The sequence below is a fragment of the Phyllopteryx taeniolatus genome, chromosome 4 (genome assembly GCF_024500385.1).
Source record: "Phyllopteryx taeniolatus isolate TA_2022b chromosome 4, UOR_Ptae_1.2, whole genome shotgun sequence".
NCBI classification, from domain to species: domain Eukaryota; kingdom Metazoa; phylum Chordata; class Actinopteri; order Syngnathiformes; family Syngnathidae; genus Phyllopteryx; species Phyllopteryx taeniolatus.
In genome coordinates, this window is record NC_084505.1 from 19,626,985 (window position 1) to 19,644,731 (window position 17,747).

At 42.6% G+C, this 17,747-nt stretch overlaps 2 protein-coding genes and 1 long non-coding RNA gene across 4 annotated transcripts; 1 reads left to right on the plus strand and 2 right to left on the minus strand.

The window, feature by feature from the left end:
* Positions 1–198: 198 nt before the first annotated feature.
* smcr8b (Smith-Magenis syndrome chromosome region, candidate 8b) lies at positions 199–8,133 on the minus strand. Of its 2 annotated transcripts, none has more exons than XM_061770337.1 (4): positions 7,915–8,133; positions 5,753–6,159; positions 4,267–5,559; positions 199–2,283 (listed from the first exon to the last, which is right to left on the minus strand). In XM_061770337.1, exons 1-4 carry the CDS (start codon positions 8,131–8,133, stop codon positions 1,911–1,913), a joined length of 2,292 nt encoding a protein of 763 aa, XP_061626321.1. In that variant the 3' UTR covers positions 199–1,910. The 2 variants fall into 2 exon arrangements, with proteins under 2 accessions (XP_061626321.1, XP_061626322.1); XM_061770338.1 differs by having other exon boundaries at positions 7,841–7,973.
* LOC133476662 (uncharacterized) lies at positions 2,081–7,923 on the plus strand. The gene is made up of 3 exons (XR_009788106.1): positions 2,081–2,234; positions 6,417–6,907; positions 7,786–7,923. It is a non-coding gene; the product is annotated as an uncharacterized LOC133476662 (long non-coding RNA).
* A 988-nt stretch (positions 8,134–9,121) lies between the features above and the next one.
* On the minus strand, positions 9,122–17,734 carry mief2 (mitochondrial elongation factor 2). Its single transcript, XM_061770341.1, has 8 exons — positions 17,546–17,734; positions 14,580–14,745; positions 13,889–14,033; positions 13,752–13,816; positions 13,072–13,248; positions 12,703–12,866; positions 11,529–11,681; positions 9,122–11,251 (listed from the first exon to the last, which is right to left on the minus strand). Exons 2-8 carry the CDS (start codon positions 14,718–14,720, stop codon positions 10,744–10,746), a joined length of 1,353 nt encoding a protein of 450 aa, XP_061626325.1. The 5' UTR covers positions 14,721–14,745; positions 17,546–17,734; the 3' UTR covers positions 9,122–10,743.
* Between the last annotated feature and the right edge of the window lie 13 nt (positions 17,735–17,747).

Genomic DNA, 17,747 nt, shown 5'->3' on the forward strand with positions numbered 1-17,747 from the left:
TGGTGCAATCTGGTGGCATGTTAGTGCCAAGGAAACAATGTCAAAGGTGCTCCTGCTGCATCTTGAGGCATCTGTAGGAAATGACTAACCCTTTTGGTCCAGTGGCAGTTACTCAGACTTTGCTGTTTGTGGCTTGGTCCCAATCGCTCTATCTTGTTAGTGGGAGTGGCTTTGTGCGTGTGTGTGTTTTTGTGTGTATTTTTTTATTTGTTTTTTTTTTATTTATGATTTTTTTTTTTTTTGCTACGTGTATGCCTTTTGTGTTTCGTTTTGTACTGTAGTTGTTGGTCACGAGCTGTGGGTCACGACCAAAAGAACAAGATCCCGGATACAAGCGGCCGAAATGAGTTTCCTCCGCAGGGTGTCCGGGCTCTCCCTTAGAGAGGGGGTGAGAAGCCCGGTCATCCGGGAGGATCTCAGAGTAGAGCCACCCCTCCTCCACATTGAGAGGAGTTAGATGAGGTGGCTGGGCCATCTCATTCGGATAATACAGCGGCTGAAATAAGTATTTAACACCTCACAATTTCTCTCACTAAATATACTTCCAAATGTGCATTTGGCCTGAAAATTTCAGCAGTTGTTGGGAACATCCAAAGTTTGATTACTTTGGGTGTTCATATATATATTCACATACAAAGAAAGTAGAACAAATAAGCTCAGAAATTAAGTTGTGTGTAGGGTTAGTGAAATAACACAGGGAAAAAGTATTGAACACATGAAGAAAGGGAGTTGCAAAAAGACATGGAAAGCCATGTTTGATCCAGGCATTACGTGTTGTCTGTCCCACACTGCACATATTTTCTTTAAATAACTTTGACTGTCAGGTTTTTACAGTACTACATCAAAAGACACGCGACGAGGCTAAAAATAAACTAGTTTTTGGATTCAAATATACTGTACACGATGGCGATGCAGAGTAAATGTCTTGCGGAGCCGATCAATGATAATCAATATATATGTGTAAATGCTTATTTCAGCCGTGTGTGTGTATATGTGTATGTATATATTACTAAAACATTAATTCAAAATGTATTGTTTAATTTTATCAATTTCATTTTGTATTTTATGTAAAAAGGTATTTTATATAAATTATTAATTGTATTCATCTATTTTTTTTCTAGTTAAAATATTTTGAATAACATATCCTCATTTTCAAATGAAATTGAAAATAAACCAGTTAAGCCAACAATTATATTACTCAATAACAGTTTAACCATTAAAAGAACATATAATGAACATTTTTGTAGTTATTTAGATTTTTTGTAGTTTATTTGAAATTGTTTCTTTCATTTGTGTAGAAAATCATACTAATTAAGGTAATTATGAAGTAACCAGTTGTTTAATGAAATACGAAATACACACTACTATTTTTTTTTTAATGTTCACTAAATAACCACATTTTCTGGGATAGATGACTAAAAAGTGAATAGGGTTATATTTTAGGAAGAAAATGGACAAACGAATGCACCCAATATGACAGGACTCTTGTCTTGATGATGTTAATGTTTTGTGAGCGGGATTTAAGAACGGAGTGTGTTGTATGTTGCCCGCGGGCCCTACGTTGCCCACCCCTGCTGTAGGTGCTCCGTGTGCTGAAGGTTGACATCACATGACACGCAGCCAAGAGTTTATGTAGCAATAGAGTGGCAAAACTTTGAGCATTTTCAAAGAAAGAAACTTTGCAATGGAATAAATGAGAACAAAGCAGGAATTTACAAAATTTCAGGTTTGACTCGAAAACAGAACTTAAATATAGTTGCAAATATTTTGTAGCTTAATCCTGACAAAAACAAGATTGAGTGCAAGTGCGGTGGAAACACATTACTCTTAATTCCCATGGAAGGTTTTCAATTTGAAATATTTCCAAAATTTCATGGAAATTTGGTGTAAATTTTCCACCCTTTGCGACCCTATGTAGCGCTTTTGTTTTTGTGCAAGTGGAGCGCCGCGTAAGAGAAGCGCAGCGCCGGCGGCCCGCATCTGGCGTGCTGGTGCTTGATGAGGTCCGACAGGAAACTCATCACGCTCAGGTCTCCTTCGCCCAGACCATCTTTCTGGTCTCCTCGCCAGGCGAACGTGAAGCGCAGCGCCCGATTGGCCAACGCCGTCAGGCCGCTCTGCACGTGCGGCAGGAAGGCGGCGGCGGGCACGGACGAGCCCACCAGATAGCCCGCCAGGGAACCCGAGTAGGACGGGCAGCGCAGCGTCCTCTGTTCCAAGTCCAGCACACCCAGGTAGCGACTGTAGCGGGTCAGCCCGTGAAGCGGGCCTGAAGACTGAGACCTGCTTGTGAGAAAGGGATGACAAAACCAAAAATGACATACAATCACATAAGGGTTTCTATCATTTTAGTGGGCACTTGAGAGGGGACAAAAATGCATATTTTCAAGTGCATTAAAGGGGACATATTTTTCCAAAACAACTTTTTCTAGTCTTTGGGATGTAACATTGTCTCTCTGGTGTGAACTATGAATTGATATTGTCCACGCCTTGATGAGTTGTGTTTTTCTGCAAAGAGGCCTGAAATCGGCTCATTTGAATTTCTCAAGCTTATCTGCATCACTAGCGAAGCGTTCCCCTTTCCAGTCGACGTGACAAACGCGTGCGCTCTCGCAAATGGAGGCAACCAATCAGAGGAAAAAAGGGCTGCTCTTAGCCAAATATGGACAATGCAGATACAAAACTGGGTCTAACAGAAGTAACTCTCAGAGCGGCCTTTCCTGGCCACTCGTATGACAAAACCAAGTTGTTTTTAAAAATTAAATGGACACTTTCATGTTAGAGAGCCACTCTATGGCGGTCTAAATAGCCAAAATACAGGACCTTTAAAATTGCAAAGTATGATTTTTATAAAGTTATTTGGACCGTCTACGTTACATAATTGCCAGCAGAGCTGAGTTCCGTTAAAATAAAAATGTCTCGGGGTGACTGACTGTCATAGAGAGACAAAGTCCAAAATTATAAAGATAATTCACATTTCTTAAATTAGACCTTTGTTATAAAGACCAAAATATAGAAATTTAGGAAAACGGAAAAAAGTACATTTCTGCAAAATATGTTGAATATTTGGAAGAAAAAAAAAACCATGTAAATAAAGCCAAGTCTGTCATTGGAACATAAAACTCCATAACACAAACAAACTTGAATGAAATACAGAAGTTGGGGGTCAGAAAAGCAGTCAGTATCTGAGCATACAGTTGATCAGGTTTTTGATTGTGGCCTGTGGAATGTTGCTCCACTCTTTTCCAACGCCTTCGTGAAGTTGTTAGATATGAAATGCAACTGGAACACGCTGTCGTATACGCGGGCCGACCCAGCCTGATCACGCTCAACGGGCGACATGTTGCCCGTACTTGTTTTTTTTACTCTAGTTCTTAAAAAACAGCATAGTTCTGCCCAGCATGTTATTAAAAGAATGACTCATAAGTAGAGAGATTAAATGCAAAATAATATTTTCAGTGAGCGTTTTACAACTATGCTCCGCCCATTGCTCGGCAAAATGCCTCATTTCCTCCTGCGTCATTTTCGGTGCGCCACCAACTGGCCCAGCGGGAGAAATGAATCGGGTATTCATGAAATATAAAACAATAAACTGTTGAAGAATACAGCAAGATGTTAGAGGAGCTGACGGGTTTAATCAACATTTTGTCATCTCTAGTATTGGCTTGACGGATTTTTTTTTGGCTACTCAGCCCTCCATAGAGTGACTCTCTCACACGGACTTAGTATAAAAGTGTAAATTGAATTTAAAAAAACCATCAATTCGTGTCGAGAAAAGGCCCCTCTGACAGCTACTTCTGTTTGACCCAGGTTTATATCCGCTTTGTCCATATTTGGCTAAGACCGCCCCCTTTCGTCCGATTGGTTGCCACCGTGGAGCAGAGCCACTCGTGAGAGCGCACGTGTTTGTTATGTTGACAGTGCTGGCCCGGGAGTAAAAACGGAAGGCGGTGATATCGATAAGCTCGAGAAATTCGAAGGACCTGATTTCAGGCAGAAAAAAATTTTTTTAATGTGTAATTCATGTTTACTGAGGCACTATAGAGACAAATACGAGAAAAAGTTGGTTTGGTAAAATATGACACCTTTAACTGACATTTTCAATATATGAATGGTTCCCCAAAGTTTAACCAGTTTTAAATGATCTCTTATTGGCCGTGAGATTCAAAAAAAAAGAAAAGCCAATGTCGATATGCGTCACAATGCTGATAGTCGGCTCGGCCGATAATCGGTCTATCCCTACTCAGAAGTTAGTGTAGTGATCACCTGTGGATGCCGATCAGCCTCCACGTGAGCAGGTCGCTGAGCTGGAGCGGCGTGCTCAAAGACGGCATCACCGCGCCACCGGGGGCCGGCAGGAAGAGAGCCAGCACGTCCACCGTCTTCCTCAGCTCGGCTTCGTCTCCCGAGAGCAGCACCAGAGGGCGGCCGCTCAGCAGGCAGAAGACCGCGTGGCGGGAGAAGGAGTTGTCTTTGATGAAGCGCCACGCTCGCAGTCCCAGCTTGCTCAGGGGGACGCCGCCCGTGCCGCGGACCCTCGGCCGGGGCGAGGGCAACTCCGCGGCGCCGTCCAGTACTTCGAGCGCGCTCTGGGACGACGACAATTGGCTCACCGGGAGATCGCGCGGCGTCTGATCGTAGGCGCTTCTTGCGTCAGCGGTCTTCGATGCGACGTCCGTTGGGTCATCTTTTGCGAGCTCCTCTTCCTCTGTGATGGCGGCGAGGTCTTCGGGGACTATGGACTCGGTGGTACTAAGGACCTCGATGCTGTCCTCGCTGTTGGTCCTCCTGGTGGGGACTCCGCTGCGCCGAGGTCCTGGGTCCGAGGCGGCCGCAACTGGCGAATCAGACGAGAAGAGAGGTGTGTCGGGCGCGGCGATAAGCGCAGCATCGAGGCTGGCGAGCAGGAGCGGCGAGCGGCCAGCAGCGGCGAAAGATGCGTCGGATGAGGCGAGAGGCACGTCGGGGGCGGCGATCGTCCTATAGGATCGCTCCGTGCCGATCACTTGTATGCTGTCTCCGCTGCTGACGCTTCCCGTCATCTCGCCACTCGCCGATTCTTCTGTTTCCACGCAGGACTCGGAGCTCGGCTGACTCCCCGTCTCCCTCGCCGCCGCTTCCTCTCCATCCTCCTCCTCTCCGCTGTCGTCAGGCCGCTCAAACAGGAAGCTGATCAGTCTGAGCTTTCTGTTCAGCGAGCGGGTGATGCTCGCGCTGCGCAGGGCGGTAATATCACCGCGGAGGCGGAGCTCCGTTTGCGCCAGCTGCTCCGTCATCAGCGACAGGAAGTAGGCGTTGCAGAGTTCCTGTATTGGCTTCAGGCGGCGCTCGGACCCGACGCGGCAGGCGGGGGGCGGAGGAGGAGGCGGGGCGGCGGCCGCGTCCGTCGAGGCGTCGGCGGGCTCGTAGGGCAAGAAGTCGGGCCGCTTCAGCTTCCTGTTCGGGTAGGAAGTGACCTGGCGGAGGAGATCTTTGTGCGTCACGATGGCTCGCTCCACCGCCTCCAGCTCCTCCCACTTTTCTCCGCCGTCATCCTGCAGCAATGCCAAGCGTTCGTACCTGAAACGGTCCGGAAGAGCACGTCGAGCCACGGGTACAAACTGGGAATGTTTTCTGTAGAATACTCATCTGTCAGCATTCGCACAAACATTTTCTGACGTACAGTAACAATGGTAGAATTCTAGTATCTCAATCAGTCAACAATGAATGAAAGCAGACGTTTAAAGCGACATGCTGGGCCGTGCGTTCTTACTGCAGCTGGTGGAGCTTGTGGTGGAGCTCCAAGGAGAAGGCCTGCCTGTTGCCCGTCTTGAGGCTTTCGGCCGCCCGGCGAAATCCGGCCGACAGCCGTCCGAAGTTGTCCATGATCTTGGCCTGCCGCGAGCACACGTAGGCCATGCAGAAGGGACGCACCATCCCGCGGGCCGCCAGGTCCAGAAGGGTCACGTGGCGCACGTACGCGAAGGCCCAGTCCGCCGAGTCCCCCAGGACGACCTCGGAGTCCTCGTTGAAGTTGAGGCGAGACCCGGAGGCGGCGGTGGGGCCGGGGCCGGACGCCTGGTAGTCAACAGACATGATGCGCACAGAGAAGTGGTTCAGGTCCAGGGACCCCGACGCGCCCGCCTCGTCGGGTATGGTCATCACCGGTGTGGGCCCCACCTGGTGGACGTTTAATAGTACTGCATCACTCTCTTTCCTAACGGCATTTCTAAAGCACTTTTCATTTCGAAGAAAATCTCATGCTAGTGTTTATAGACTTCATATTGGAGTTTATGTAAAAATGTACATTGAAATAATACATTTATTTCCATGTACATTTTCAGCATTTACTAAATAATTGTAATAAGTTATAGTTCATTCAATATATCCGGGGGTCCGGTTCGGGGGCCTCAGTATTGCATCTCTGCTTTTTGCAGATGATGTGGTTCTGTTGGCTTCATCAAGCCGTGACCTCCACCTCTCACTGGAGCGGTTCGCAGCCGGGTGTGAAGCGGCTGGGATGAGAATCAGCACCTCCAAATCTGAGACCGTGGTCCTCAGTCGGAAAAGGCTGGTGTGCCCTTTTCGGGTCGGGGATGAGATCCTGCCCCAAGTGGAGGAGTTCAAGTATCTCGGGGTCTTGTTCACGAGTGAGGGAAGAGTGGAACGGGAGATCGACAGGCGGATCGGTGCAGCATCTGATTCGGACGCCTCCCCGGTGAGGTGTTCCGGGCACGTCCCACCGGGAGGAGACCCCCGGGACGACCCAGGACACGCCGGAGAGACTACGTCCTTCGGCTGGCCCGGGAACGCCTCGGGACCCCCCCCCCCCCCCCCCCCGGAAGAGCTGGATGAAGTGGCTGGGGAGAGAGAAGTCTGGGCGTCCCTGCTAAAGCTACTGCCCCCGCGACCCGACCTCAGATAAGCGGTAGAAAATGGATGGATGGATAATGCAATATATATTTTTTCTGTTTAATCAGCTCATTTTTGAAATTGATTTGACCTATTTTAACTATGTGATCACCAAAACAATCATCAGCTTATAGCACTAAAACAATAAATAAAACATTTATATCCAAATTTTTATATTTCTCAATACAGTCATTGATAAAGATATATGGAATAGAATTTGTATTGCAGAAATGATGGGTGCAAATATTTATTTATTTATCGCTACTATTTAGTTTTGAATTCGATACATTATGAACAAAATACTTCTAACTCGAAATCAGCTGTATTATCTATCAATCTTTTTCCTACTATAAGGAATACAAATCTATAATACGATGTATTAAGTAAGGTCTATTTTTCATATAAAATAATACATTATATATTCCAATTTATAATGTATTACATTATAAATGTATTCAAGTAGTAAAAATCTATAGATAAAATTCCAATCTACCTGCTGCATATTACATTGTATATTTATTCTTTATTCAAATCTATCAATAAAAATGAATTCTATCTGCAGTATATTGCTAGAAACAATGTATTAAATACAACACCTATATTATCGAAAAATTAAATAATTCTGAACATGACTTTGATCATGTTATTAAATAGTTCTCCTCCAAAAAGGACCGTGTTGTTACGGATGTTTTATTTGTATTCCACTATGAATATTCTGCACGGACATTGCGTTAATTGAATAATTCGCCGGCGTGCAAATTTGGTCCATTTCGTATTTGATCACAAATCGCTAGTCTCCACGTGTTTGCGTTCTATTTTGTAATTATTGAGCAGTCTTGAAAATGTTTTTGACGATGCAATCTTAATGGCTGAACAAACATGTCGTTTTTCTAGTTTCCTGCAAAGTGATGCTTTGGGAGATAACCGGGAGGGAGTCCGCCCGACGTACTCATCAATGTATGCAATCAATGACATCATCAAATCATCCAGGTTCCGTTTTTGTGTCGGTGTCTCTGCCCCGACCTGCTCGGAGAACTCCGCCACGAGCACGAAGTCCTTCTGGAAGCCGGCCGCCGAAGTCCACGGGTTTCCGCCCCCGCCGCCGGAGGAGGAGGAGGAGGAGAGCGGCGGGACGGAGAGCTCCTCGGGAAGAAGCCCCCACGCTGTTCCACTGCGGTCTGCCTCCGCCTCGCCGAAACCCTCCGGCCCGGTGAAAGGCAGCAAGTCCGGGGACGAGATCATCGGAGGACCCCGGCGGAGCCGCGCGGAGCTTCTCCGGCCGAAACGGAGAAACGGAACAGCTGACACTGACAGTCATGTGACCGCCGACAGAGAAGTAAGTCACACGCTCCCCGGGATTCACTTCCTCTTTTTGGGATGAAAAACAAAAAAAAGATGGGAAAAAGTCGCCTAATTTTGCCACTAAAGTGTGACGAGTGAAGGTTGCGGCTCGGAAACTTTTTGATGTCGAAATGTTCCCCCAAAACTATTTGGAGCTGCAGTCAAGTCACACGTGCTTAAGGCCATCGACCTGTTCCGATGCGCACTTTTCAAAGTAAAAGACTGAGCAAGCTTGAGCGGGGACATCCGGAAACGTTTCACGATAAACGCCGGCGTGACTGCGCCAACCCAATAAAACGTTTTGGTTTTTTTCATCCAAACTTCAAAGAGAAATAAGAACAACATTAAGGTCAAAATGATAAACAAATATTTCGTTTGAAATCATTTATTTGAATTAGAATTATTTTATTCAATATGTTAATTGAAATATCTAAATCAATATAACATTTATTTACAGAATAAATACAGAAATAATACTGTATATAGATGTGGGGGCGGGTTAGGACACCATCAGTGCGTTTAAATAAATTATTGTATGTAATAAACAGTATGGTTGGCAAAAGAACTTTTCACTATTAAAAACTAATTGTTAGAATAAAATTGTATTTGTAATATTTTTGTATTGGAAAATTGATGTATTAAAATTAAAATACAATGAATATTAACCTGTTGAATGTGATTTAAAAATCTAAATAAATGTTTGTGAAAATGTTAAGTGTGACCCTTACCATTTACAATTTGATTCTTTGAAACCAAAATTAAATACATGATTTATTCATTATAATAGTTAACTATACATTTTTACCCCTCTGAAAAGCAGTTTCCATGTGAAATAAAAGTGACGACAGAAATTTTTTTTTTCTCCCCCCAACTAAAACATGACAGACTCTTCAGTTATAACGGATGCTTTATTGTAATTATCATCATCATTTTCACATATAATCTTTCACTCAGCATGAAAAATAAACCAAACACTCACAACACTCGTACTGAGATTCAAATAAAAATAATTCCTTGTAGAGAACTTTGACAAAAAACATCCTTGAGCCTCTTGTATAATACAAATGCATGTACTGTACTTAAGAATCCAGTCGCCCTGCATAATGAGTGTATAAGTGTAAATGAGGCAATTGTGTTTTTCCTCATTTGACATTGAGCCACGTGTTCAAGTGTGCGTGCTGTCCTTTTTTTAATCAGGCACATCCTGAAGTCGGCAGCAGTCCACAAAAACGGCAAAAAGGTGAGCTTTTCAGCCAGTTGAGGAACCCCCCGCCCCCAAAATAAAAATCAGCAAGTAGGTGAATACGTAATTAGCAAATTGCGAACATGCAGGAGACCACTATATTTACAGTTAAAACTATTAACATAGGCAATTATATATTTTGGGGGGCACCAATCACAGGGAACCCCACACATATGTTATGAATTCAGCTCATCGTAGATTTATTGGGGAAAGCTATTTTATGTTATTTGCGACAAAACTCACCTATTCGCCATTTTTGTGGTCAGGCCAAAGATGTCTTACGTAAAAAAATATATATATCTCTTTGCCGCCATCTTGGTGCCAAGCACCCACGTTGAACTGAGGGGAGGAGCTTCATTTCGACAGGCCATAGCCTTGTCAAACAGAAAAAAGTGCTTTGGCGCCATCCTGTGGCATCTATAGGTGATTACAAAACATTTCCTGGTAAATGTATTTTTTTTTTTTTGCTGTTGACTGTAATTTAGTACTTTCGAATTTTAATGTAAGCGATAATTTAATAAATCTTTCACAAATGTTTTAAATGATGTTTTTATTTTTATCTATTTATTTTTAACATTTTTAAATAAAACCAATACATTTAGTCATTAATAAAATGTTGACATTATTTTTCTGACAAAATTTCATTAAATGACAATTTATTAACATAATAAATTTAGTCTTATTTTTAAATGTCATTAAATAATAAAATTTACAAGTTCAATGATGTTATTAAATGAAAATAAAAATCCAGTGAATAAATAAATGTTATTCAGTCATTTTTAAGTTTAAGTTCCATACCGCTTCTTTTCAGACTGATACCAGTACGAATATTTACTCTTGAGTAATCACAGATACAGAGTACCGATAGCACTAATACTTTTGATACATCAAATTTCAATGAACACAACAACAGATAATTATGCACATGATGATTCGCCGATGTGTCAAACTGCCACAGTATAGCGCCAACTACTGGCAAGGAGTATTTACTCGATGACAGATTCTTTTTCCCGTAAGCGTTGGTGGCTAGTATCGGCAGCCTTCAAGAGTGCCCGATACCTTGAAATACGTCAGGCTAATAGGCCCAATACCACTGGCTCGTCCCTAGGAATTATAGTGGGGGTTCACTGTCCTCGTGTGGTATATTTTTTTTTTGCTTGGGCTTAACTGTACCCCGCTTCTCTTGTCAAAAGTCAGCTGGGATGAACTGCCTGAATGAGATGCAGCACGACAGAAAAGGATCATCCTGAAGCCTCGATGCACTCGCGTCATATGAGAAGAATTTCCGGTTCCGAGACGGCACAGTAGAGCATGAATCCCATGCGGTCCACTTGCTCGTCCGTCAGTCCAGTCAGCAGATTGACGACCGGCTTAAAGTAGCTGCTCAGCACCCCCGCCTCCAGGTGACCGATCATCTCGGCGACGCACTGGCAGAATCTCAGGTGCAGGCTGTCGAGGCTCCAGTCCTCCTGGCGCCGGCTCAGGTGCAGCAGCAGGTTGGCCAGGGCGGCCGAGTCCAGCGGTCGCAGGGCCGGGTTGAGGCGGAACGCCGCCTTCAGGAGCTTCAGAGTCATCCTGCGACAGCCCAGGTCCTGCGAGTCCAGCTGGGCCAGGAGCTGGGTCTCACGCGGGTACAGCGGCAGGTGCCAGGCGTTGACCCACGGGGAAGTCAGCTCGGGCTGGGCCGACAGGACCACGTCGCCCTCGCGCAGCAGCGGGAGGACGGAGATGAAGAGAGGGCAGTCGGCCGGGACGCCGCCAGCTTCGTTCGGACACCTGAAAGAGCGGAAAAGATAATTAAACATCAACAACCATCTTAACATACTTGGTTTTGTAAACATCATCCATTGCCTTACCCAGCTGGATAAATAAAGGTTAAATAAATAAGATGAATAAGATTGCTTCTATATGTCTGTCTCATGGGGAATTGAGGTTAGTGGTTACACAACAAATAGCTACAAAAGTATGTCATTGTTTGCTCTGATTTCTAACGGCGGCACTTTGAATGACTTCATTTCTTTGGATTGGTAACTGAGTCATGAGTCTGACCAACCGGATCTCCAGTTCGAGGCGTGGTCCTCCCAGCACGGGTCTGACCAGGCAGTCCAGAGTGCCGCTGATGGACGGCCAGTTGATGGTTTCCATCAGCACTTTGCTCAACATGTTCACCACAGACCCTGCTGACAAGTAGCCGCCCACCAGATACCTAGTCGTCAGATCGTAAAATGAGACCTTAACAAACAAGAAATGCCAGCTGAAAAACGAAATGAATGTGCTGGAATCAGAAAATGATGCTAAAATTGAAAATGGTTGAAATCAAAATTGTTGATCAAAACATAAAAAAAATGAAGATAAAAAAAAAGAATAATGCGATGACAACATAATGGGAAAAAGATGACACTAAAAACAGATACAAAAAAAATTATGACCAAAATGAAAAGATGATCACACAAAATGTTGCTTAAAACAAAAACAAAGATCAAAATGTCAAGAAGAAATTCAGTTAAAAAAAAAGAAAAAAAAAAAAAAAGCAGAAAACGTCATTAACATCCATTCATATCGATCCATCATCTGAGCCGCTTATCCTCACAAGCGCTGGAGCCAATCCCAGCCCACCCTGAACTGGTTGCCAGCCAATCGCAGGGCACACATAAACAAACAACCAGTCGCCCAAAGATAGCTGGGATAGGCTCCAGCACGCCCGCGACCCGCGTGAGGAGAAGAGGTACGGAAGATGGATGGATGGAAAACCCTAAAGTTACGATCCAAACATAAAACGACAGTAAAACAAAAACATGCTCAAAATGGAAAACTCATGTTCAAAACAGAAAATGATGGTACAAAGATAAAAAGACACTGAAAACATTGTTCATAAAAAATGAAAATGACGGTAAAAACAAAAAAATGATGGTCAAAACATAAAATAACACTCAAACAAAAAATGATGACCAAGATGAAAGTTTAGTCCAAAAAGGAAAAATAACAATTCACACATAAAAGTCTGAAAAATCGTGATCAAAACAAAAAAGATGATATGACACAAAACAAAATGACGACTAAAACGCAAATAGTATGATCAAAACATAAAATGCCAGTTAAACAAAAAAGAAATAAAAAATGAAAAATGGTGTAAAGACAATAATAATAAAAGCATAAAATGACAACGGTGACAATCAAAAAGAAAAATGTATATTGTGTAAATGTAGTATAAAACAATGTGAGCCCACCTGTCCCAGTAGCTGCGTCCTCTGGGGAAATATTCCACGTTGAGCCGTCTGACCATCCAGTGCAGAGGGTGCGTGAGGAGCGTCTCCTCTCCCGGGATGAGACGCCACAGGTCCGGCTCCAGCTCCAGAGGAACCAGCAGACACGCGTGGTCCGCGCTCACCACCTGCACGGCAGACAACCAGCGGGCTTTTCAATAACACTGCTACCTTCACTTACCACTTTCATTCCTTCCGGACCTCCAAATCATGTTAAATAGAGACCGACCGAGCGAGCGATATGGTCTCTTCGGGGCAGATGCCGATTATCGGAAGTCATAAGTTGGGGCACTCTTAGTAAGTCCAGGTAGCAGTGTTGCTCTCGTGGTTTACCTGTAAGTCGTCCAGCAGAGATCCCCCGAGGCTCATCTCTCCTAGCGGCATGTCGGGATGACGAGTGCGAAGGAAGCCTTGGATTTCCATGCAGATGTCCAAAGCGCGACACTGAGCTCGGTGGACCTCCGGCGGGGAAAGTGCCACCCGGCTGTGGTAGAACTGATGCAGAAGCTCCTGAACACAACATTTTCACATCGAGCCAGATGGGAGCATAGGAGGTGGTCAGAGAGAAATGGCGATTGGATTACAAAATGACGTATTAAAAAAAAAATTAAAAAAAAATGGATTTGTGATAACAGTACAAAATGACCTAAAAAGAAATAACTGCTTGTCGACCGAAATTAACATCACATCTGCTCTTACGCTTGCATTGTGAATGTCACGTAGCAGTTTAGGCGTTCATTTCCCTCGACAGCAGAGCGTGAGTGATACTGCTCAACATGGCAGCCCCCTGGAATGGGTGAAAATTGATCCATTCATCTGTTTAATTCTTATTCCACGAACGAAATATTCATTAGAATACCATGTTTATACTAGTGGGGGCACATACAATGTATTGCCCCTCTCAAAAAAAAAAAAAAAAGGTTTTCCCTTTATCTGTGATCAAATCAGAATGTTACTCAAAACATCAAATGAAAAATAGTGATGAAAACATGAAATCCCGAGTGAGTGTTTACCTGCAGGGTGCGGCCACATTTCTCCGGTAGGGCTGGCGACTCCTCAGTTGGTTCACATAGGTCGGCTGAGGGACGACAAAAAGCGTTGAGTCATGTAAACCAATCATGCGCCGTCTGTCGTGTTTGTTTGCTGTCACCTTTGCGTGGTTTTTTTTCTCGAGCCTTGGCGACGTGCTGCACCACCACTCCCTCCAGCCCCTTCTTGCTCAGTTCCTCCCAGCTCTCCGCCATCTTCTGCTCCACCTTCTCCTCCTCAGCGGCGCGGCCCGCACGCTCGATCAGCTGACAAAACAAAATGATGATACCATCACAATTCAGTGGCTAAGTAATAATCAATATATTGGAAGAAAGTAATCTAATTATGAGTGATGTGCTGCCATGCTTCCTGGGGATAACACAAAAATGACGTTCAAGTCCCCAAAATTGGAATCAAAACGAAAAGTGACGACACTAAAAATGAAAAATGACCATCAAAAAGCAAAATGTTGCTAAAAATGAAAAAAATGTCACTCAATAGCACATAACGCTGGTAAAAACCCAAAATGAAGAGCACATCGCAAAATACTGATAAAAATGCTAAATGATGATCCAGACACAAAAACATCCAAAATGCTAAATTCCAGTAAGAACGCAAAATGCCGAGCAAATCGCAAAATGCGGAAACAATGAAAAAAGACACAAAATGATCAAAATGAATATTGATGGTGAAAACAAAACGGAGCAATCAAAATGTATTTAATGATGCTGATCCAACCCTAAAATGAGAGGAATAAATGGACAAGTATGTATTTGTATGGATGCCCGTATGGCAAGGTTTGCTCAACTCACCCGCTTGACGGCCAGCGTGGCGATGCCGAGCAGGGCGGCGCCTCCGACGCCCAGCACCAGACGGGCGTTGGCCAGCAAGAAGTCCATCACCATGGTTACGCCATCTGAGCCTCGCCTGCGACCGACTTGGAAGTTCAGCATTGTGACGGTGGCCTTTAGAATCAGCCTGGAGAGCGAAAATACGACATATGGCTGCCAACTGCAGGTAAATACAGTTTTGCTTGGTTTATTTAAGAATATTAGTAGACAGTTATAATTAGAAAAATGATGACGAAAAACGACGGGGAAAAATGAAAAATGACAACCAAAATGAAATTGAGAAATGACTATCAAAATGAATAGTGAACAAAACAAAATTACAATAAAAGAAAAATAGCAGTTAAAAGCAAAAAAAAAAAAAAAAAAAAAGACTGGAAAGACGTTACACGACGATTCCAATTTTTAAATGAGGATTAAAAAATGAACAATTATAATCAAACTGACAACAAAAATTTTAAATGAAGGTACAAACAATTATGGTTAAGTGTTTTGGTATCTTGCTGTTTGTCCAAAACAAAATGAGAGCGAAATTCAGAAATGGGAATTAAAACCATATAATAGTGATCAACACAAAAAGATGTTTCAAAAAATATGTTCAAAAATGGCGACCAAAACAAAATGATGTTAAAAACAGAAAATGTTCCGACTAAATACAGAAGATAAAAAAAAGATAACTGGCGATCAAAATGAAAAATGACAGTAAAAACAAAAACTGACAATCCAAAGAAGCTATGCCACAAAATTCACACTCAACGGCACAGCTTGTGAAACTTCAGCACAGTGAGCATCTCAAGGATTAATGCCACACACATGACGGTAAAACCGAAGGTCGCAACTGATCCATCCAAATACTGACAATCGACCTGAATTTTGCTGATTAAACGTCAATATAATCTTCACTTCTCATAAAACAGTAAATGCTGTCAAGTAGCGCAGAATGATGTCCTTGCTCTCTTTGTCCACTATGGAGCCAAATCAAACGACACATTCATCAGTTAATGCTTTTTTTGGCATGTTTTTGTACTTAAAAATTTCGCTCTGTTGTAAAGCTAAGCAAATACTCCAGAAGAAAGAAAAGGTTATGAAAAAGCCAAATATTCTGCCTTTAGTTCATTGCTGTGTTGTTGTAAGTGTTAAAGGACTACAAAAATAAGTCATTTTAGTAATTATAGATTTGTTAAATAAATCGTCCAACTACTTGGTTATCACAAATCTTTTTCTGCCAAATATCAGAATCGACATCGATAGTTTGGGCCCTAGTAAAAACGAGAAATGACGATCCACAACATAAAATGAGGACAGTAAAAACGACCTCTTATTTGTATGGTTTTAAGCCGTGAACATTTAATGATCTACTTCTAAAAAAAGATTGCAAATAGTGCTGTTGTACACTTTGGCAAAAAGGAGGACATCACACCTGTTGCACCAGGTTTTGGATAGCACATCCACTGGTGTAAACACTCTTCTTACACTCTATTTATAGGCTAACTCACCCACAGTACTGGGGCTCAAATAGATTTAGAACAACCTTACACCGCTACAAAATGTCCGCCACACATCGACTGCTAAGAGGACATTTTGGGTTTGAACATTTGCTCGTATGCCAGTTGGAGTTCAAACAGACTGCAGAAGTCAAACTCAGCAGTTCATTTTAACAACTCACTACAAATGTTTTTGTTCTTTTTTTTGGAAAGATAAAATGAGATAAAAAAATGAACAAAAACGGTGAACAAAACATAAATTAGACCCATAGAAATGGCGATCAAAACAAAAGAAGCATGTAAAAAAGAAAATAGCAGTCAAAAGTGAAAAATGATCAAAACAAGTGGAGACGAAAGATGGCAACCCCCAACAATCACTTGATAAATAAAAAAATGTCAAATTCAAAATGAAAAAATAAGTTAAAGTTACCGAATAAAAACGGTAACTGGCGATCAAAAAGTACATTTCAATCCAAACAAAAAATGATGGTTGAAAATGACGATCATAACGCAAAAGGACACTCAAATGGAAAAATTACTTTAAAAACAAAAATAGTGATGTAGAAAAAACGGAGATTAAAAAAAGAAGATAATTGGCAAAAAAAAGTTGATTGAAAATTATAGCTGTTGATTAAATGTCAATCACGTGAAAATTATGCTAAAAACAAAAAGGACATTTAGAGCACAAATGACAATCAAAAAGAAAAATGACAGAATAAATGCAAAATGAAAAAAAGGAAAGATTCTGATCAAAAGTACAAGTATATGTAAACACGAACGAAGCCCAAACTCAGAATATTGTCATCTTTGGTGTCTCTGTCGTGATGTCTTATGTTTAAAAAAGATAGGAATTGTAGATGTTAAAATTTCCTACGGATACTTTGTCACAGTCACCCGAGCTAGGAGGAAGTTTTGCTGAATGCGGTAGTAGGTTGCGAATATGCCAGTTTCCAGCCAAACTATGCAGCCCACCGTGTCACTTGAATAAATTCTGTCCTCGCCATTGGCCCAGGAATACGTAAGCGAGGAACTGCAGGATACAGACCCGCCCCTAAAACCAGCCAATTTCACCATGGCAAAAAATATGCTGTATAAATGTCCACGATTATTGGGCCTTGGTGTATTTTGATGACAGTCATGATGTTAATAAACCTGGCATTGTTTGAAATGGTGTAAATGCATGTCTCATTTAAGGCAAACTACGATAGCATTTACCTTCTACCCGTGATAAAGGCAACATTAGGTTTTTGGTAGACTTTCAATGACGATGGCAGCTTGTGTCGATTGTGTGGAAGTAAAACTATATCTAGAACCGCGGCAGATATGATACTTTTATATGTTTTCATCCATTTCTGTGTTGTTGTTTTTTTTTCAGAGAGAAAGCAGGAAGAAGACAGCTAGCATCTAATGTCACAAAAAAAGTCACATTTTTTAAATATAACTTACCACTCAACGTAGAGAGGACTGTGACGACACGCTGGCAAAGCATTAGAATCGATTAAGATTGCAACAAATGATGATATGAAAATAAAATCTCAATAATAGATTGACACTTCTACGGTACTAGTTAGCATGCAAGCTAATGCTAACTGCTGTCAGTTATCTTCTTCGTTTACCCAATGTCACGTGGGGGAGTTGGCGCCCCTAA

What these genes read in the sequence shown, in the direction of transcription:
- smcr8b (XM_061770337.1), bottom strand. Translation starts at nt 8,133, where the DNA reads ATGATCTCGTCCCCGGACTTGCTGCCTTTCACCGGGCCGGAGGGTTTC. An exon ending in CACAAGCTCCACCAGCTGCA is followed by an intron (nt 5,560 to 5,752) that starts GTAAGAACGCAC and finishes GGACCGTTTCAG; the next exon opens with GTACGAACGCTTGGCATTGC. An exon ending in AGGCTGATCGGCATCCACAG is followed by an intron (nt 2,284 to 4,266) that starts GTGATCACTACA and finishes TCTCACAAGCAG; the next exon opens with GTCTCAGTCTTCAGGCCCGC.
- mief2 (XM_061770341.1), bottom strand. Translation starts at nt 14,720, where the DNA reads ATGCTGAACTTCCAAGTCGGTCGCAGGCGAGGCTCAGATGGCGTAACC. An exon ending in CCACGCTGGCCGTCAAGCGG is followed by an intron (nt 14,034 to 14,579) that starts GTGAGTTGAGCA and finishes TTGTTTTGTCAG; the next exon opens with CTGATCGAGCGTGCGGGCCG. An exon ending in GGACGCAGCTACTGGGACAG is followed by an intron (nt 11,682 to 12,702) that starts GTGGGCTCACAT and finishes TCTGACGACTAG; the next exon opens with GTATCTGGTGGGCGGCTACT.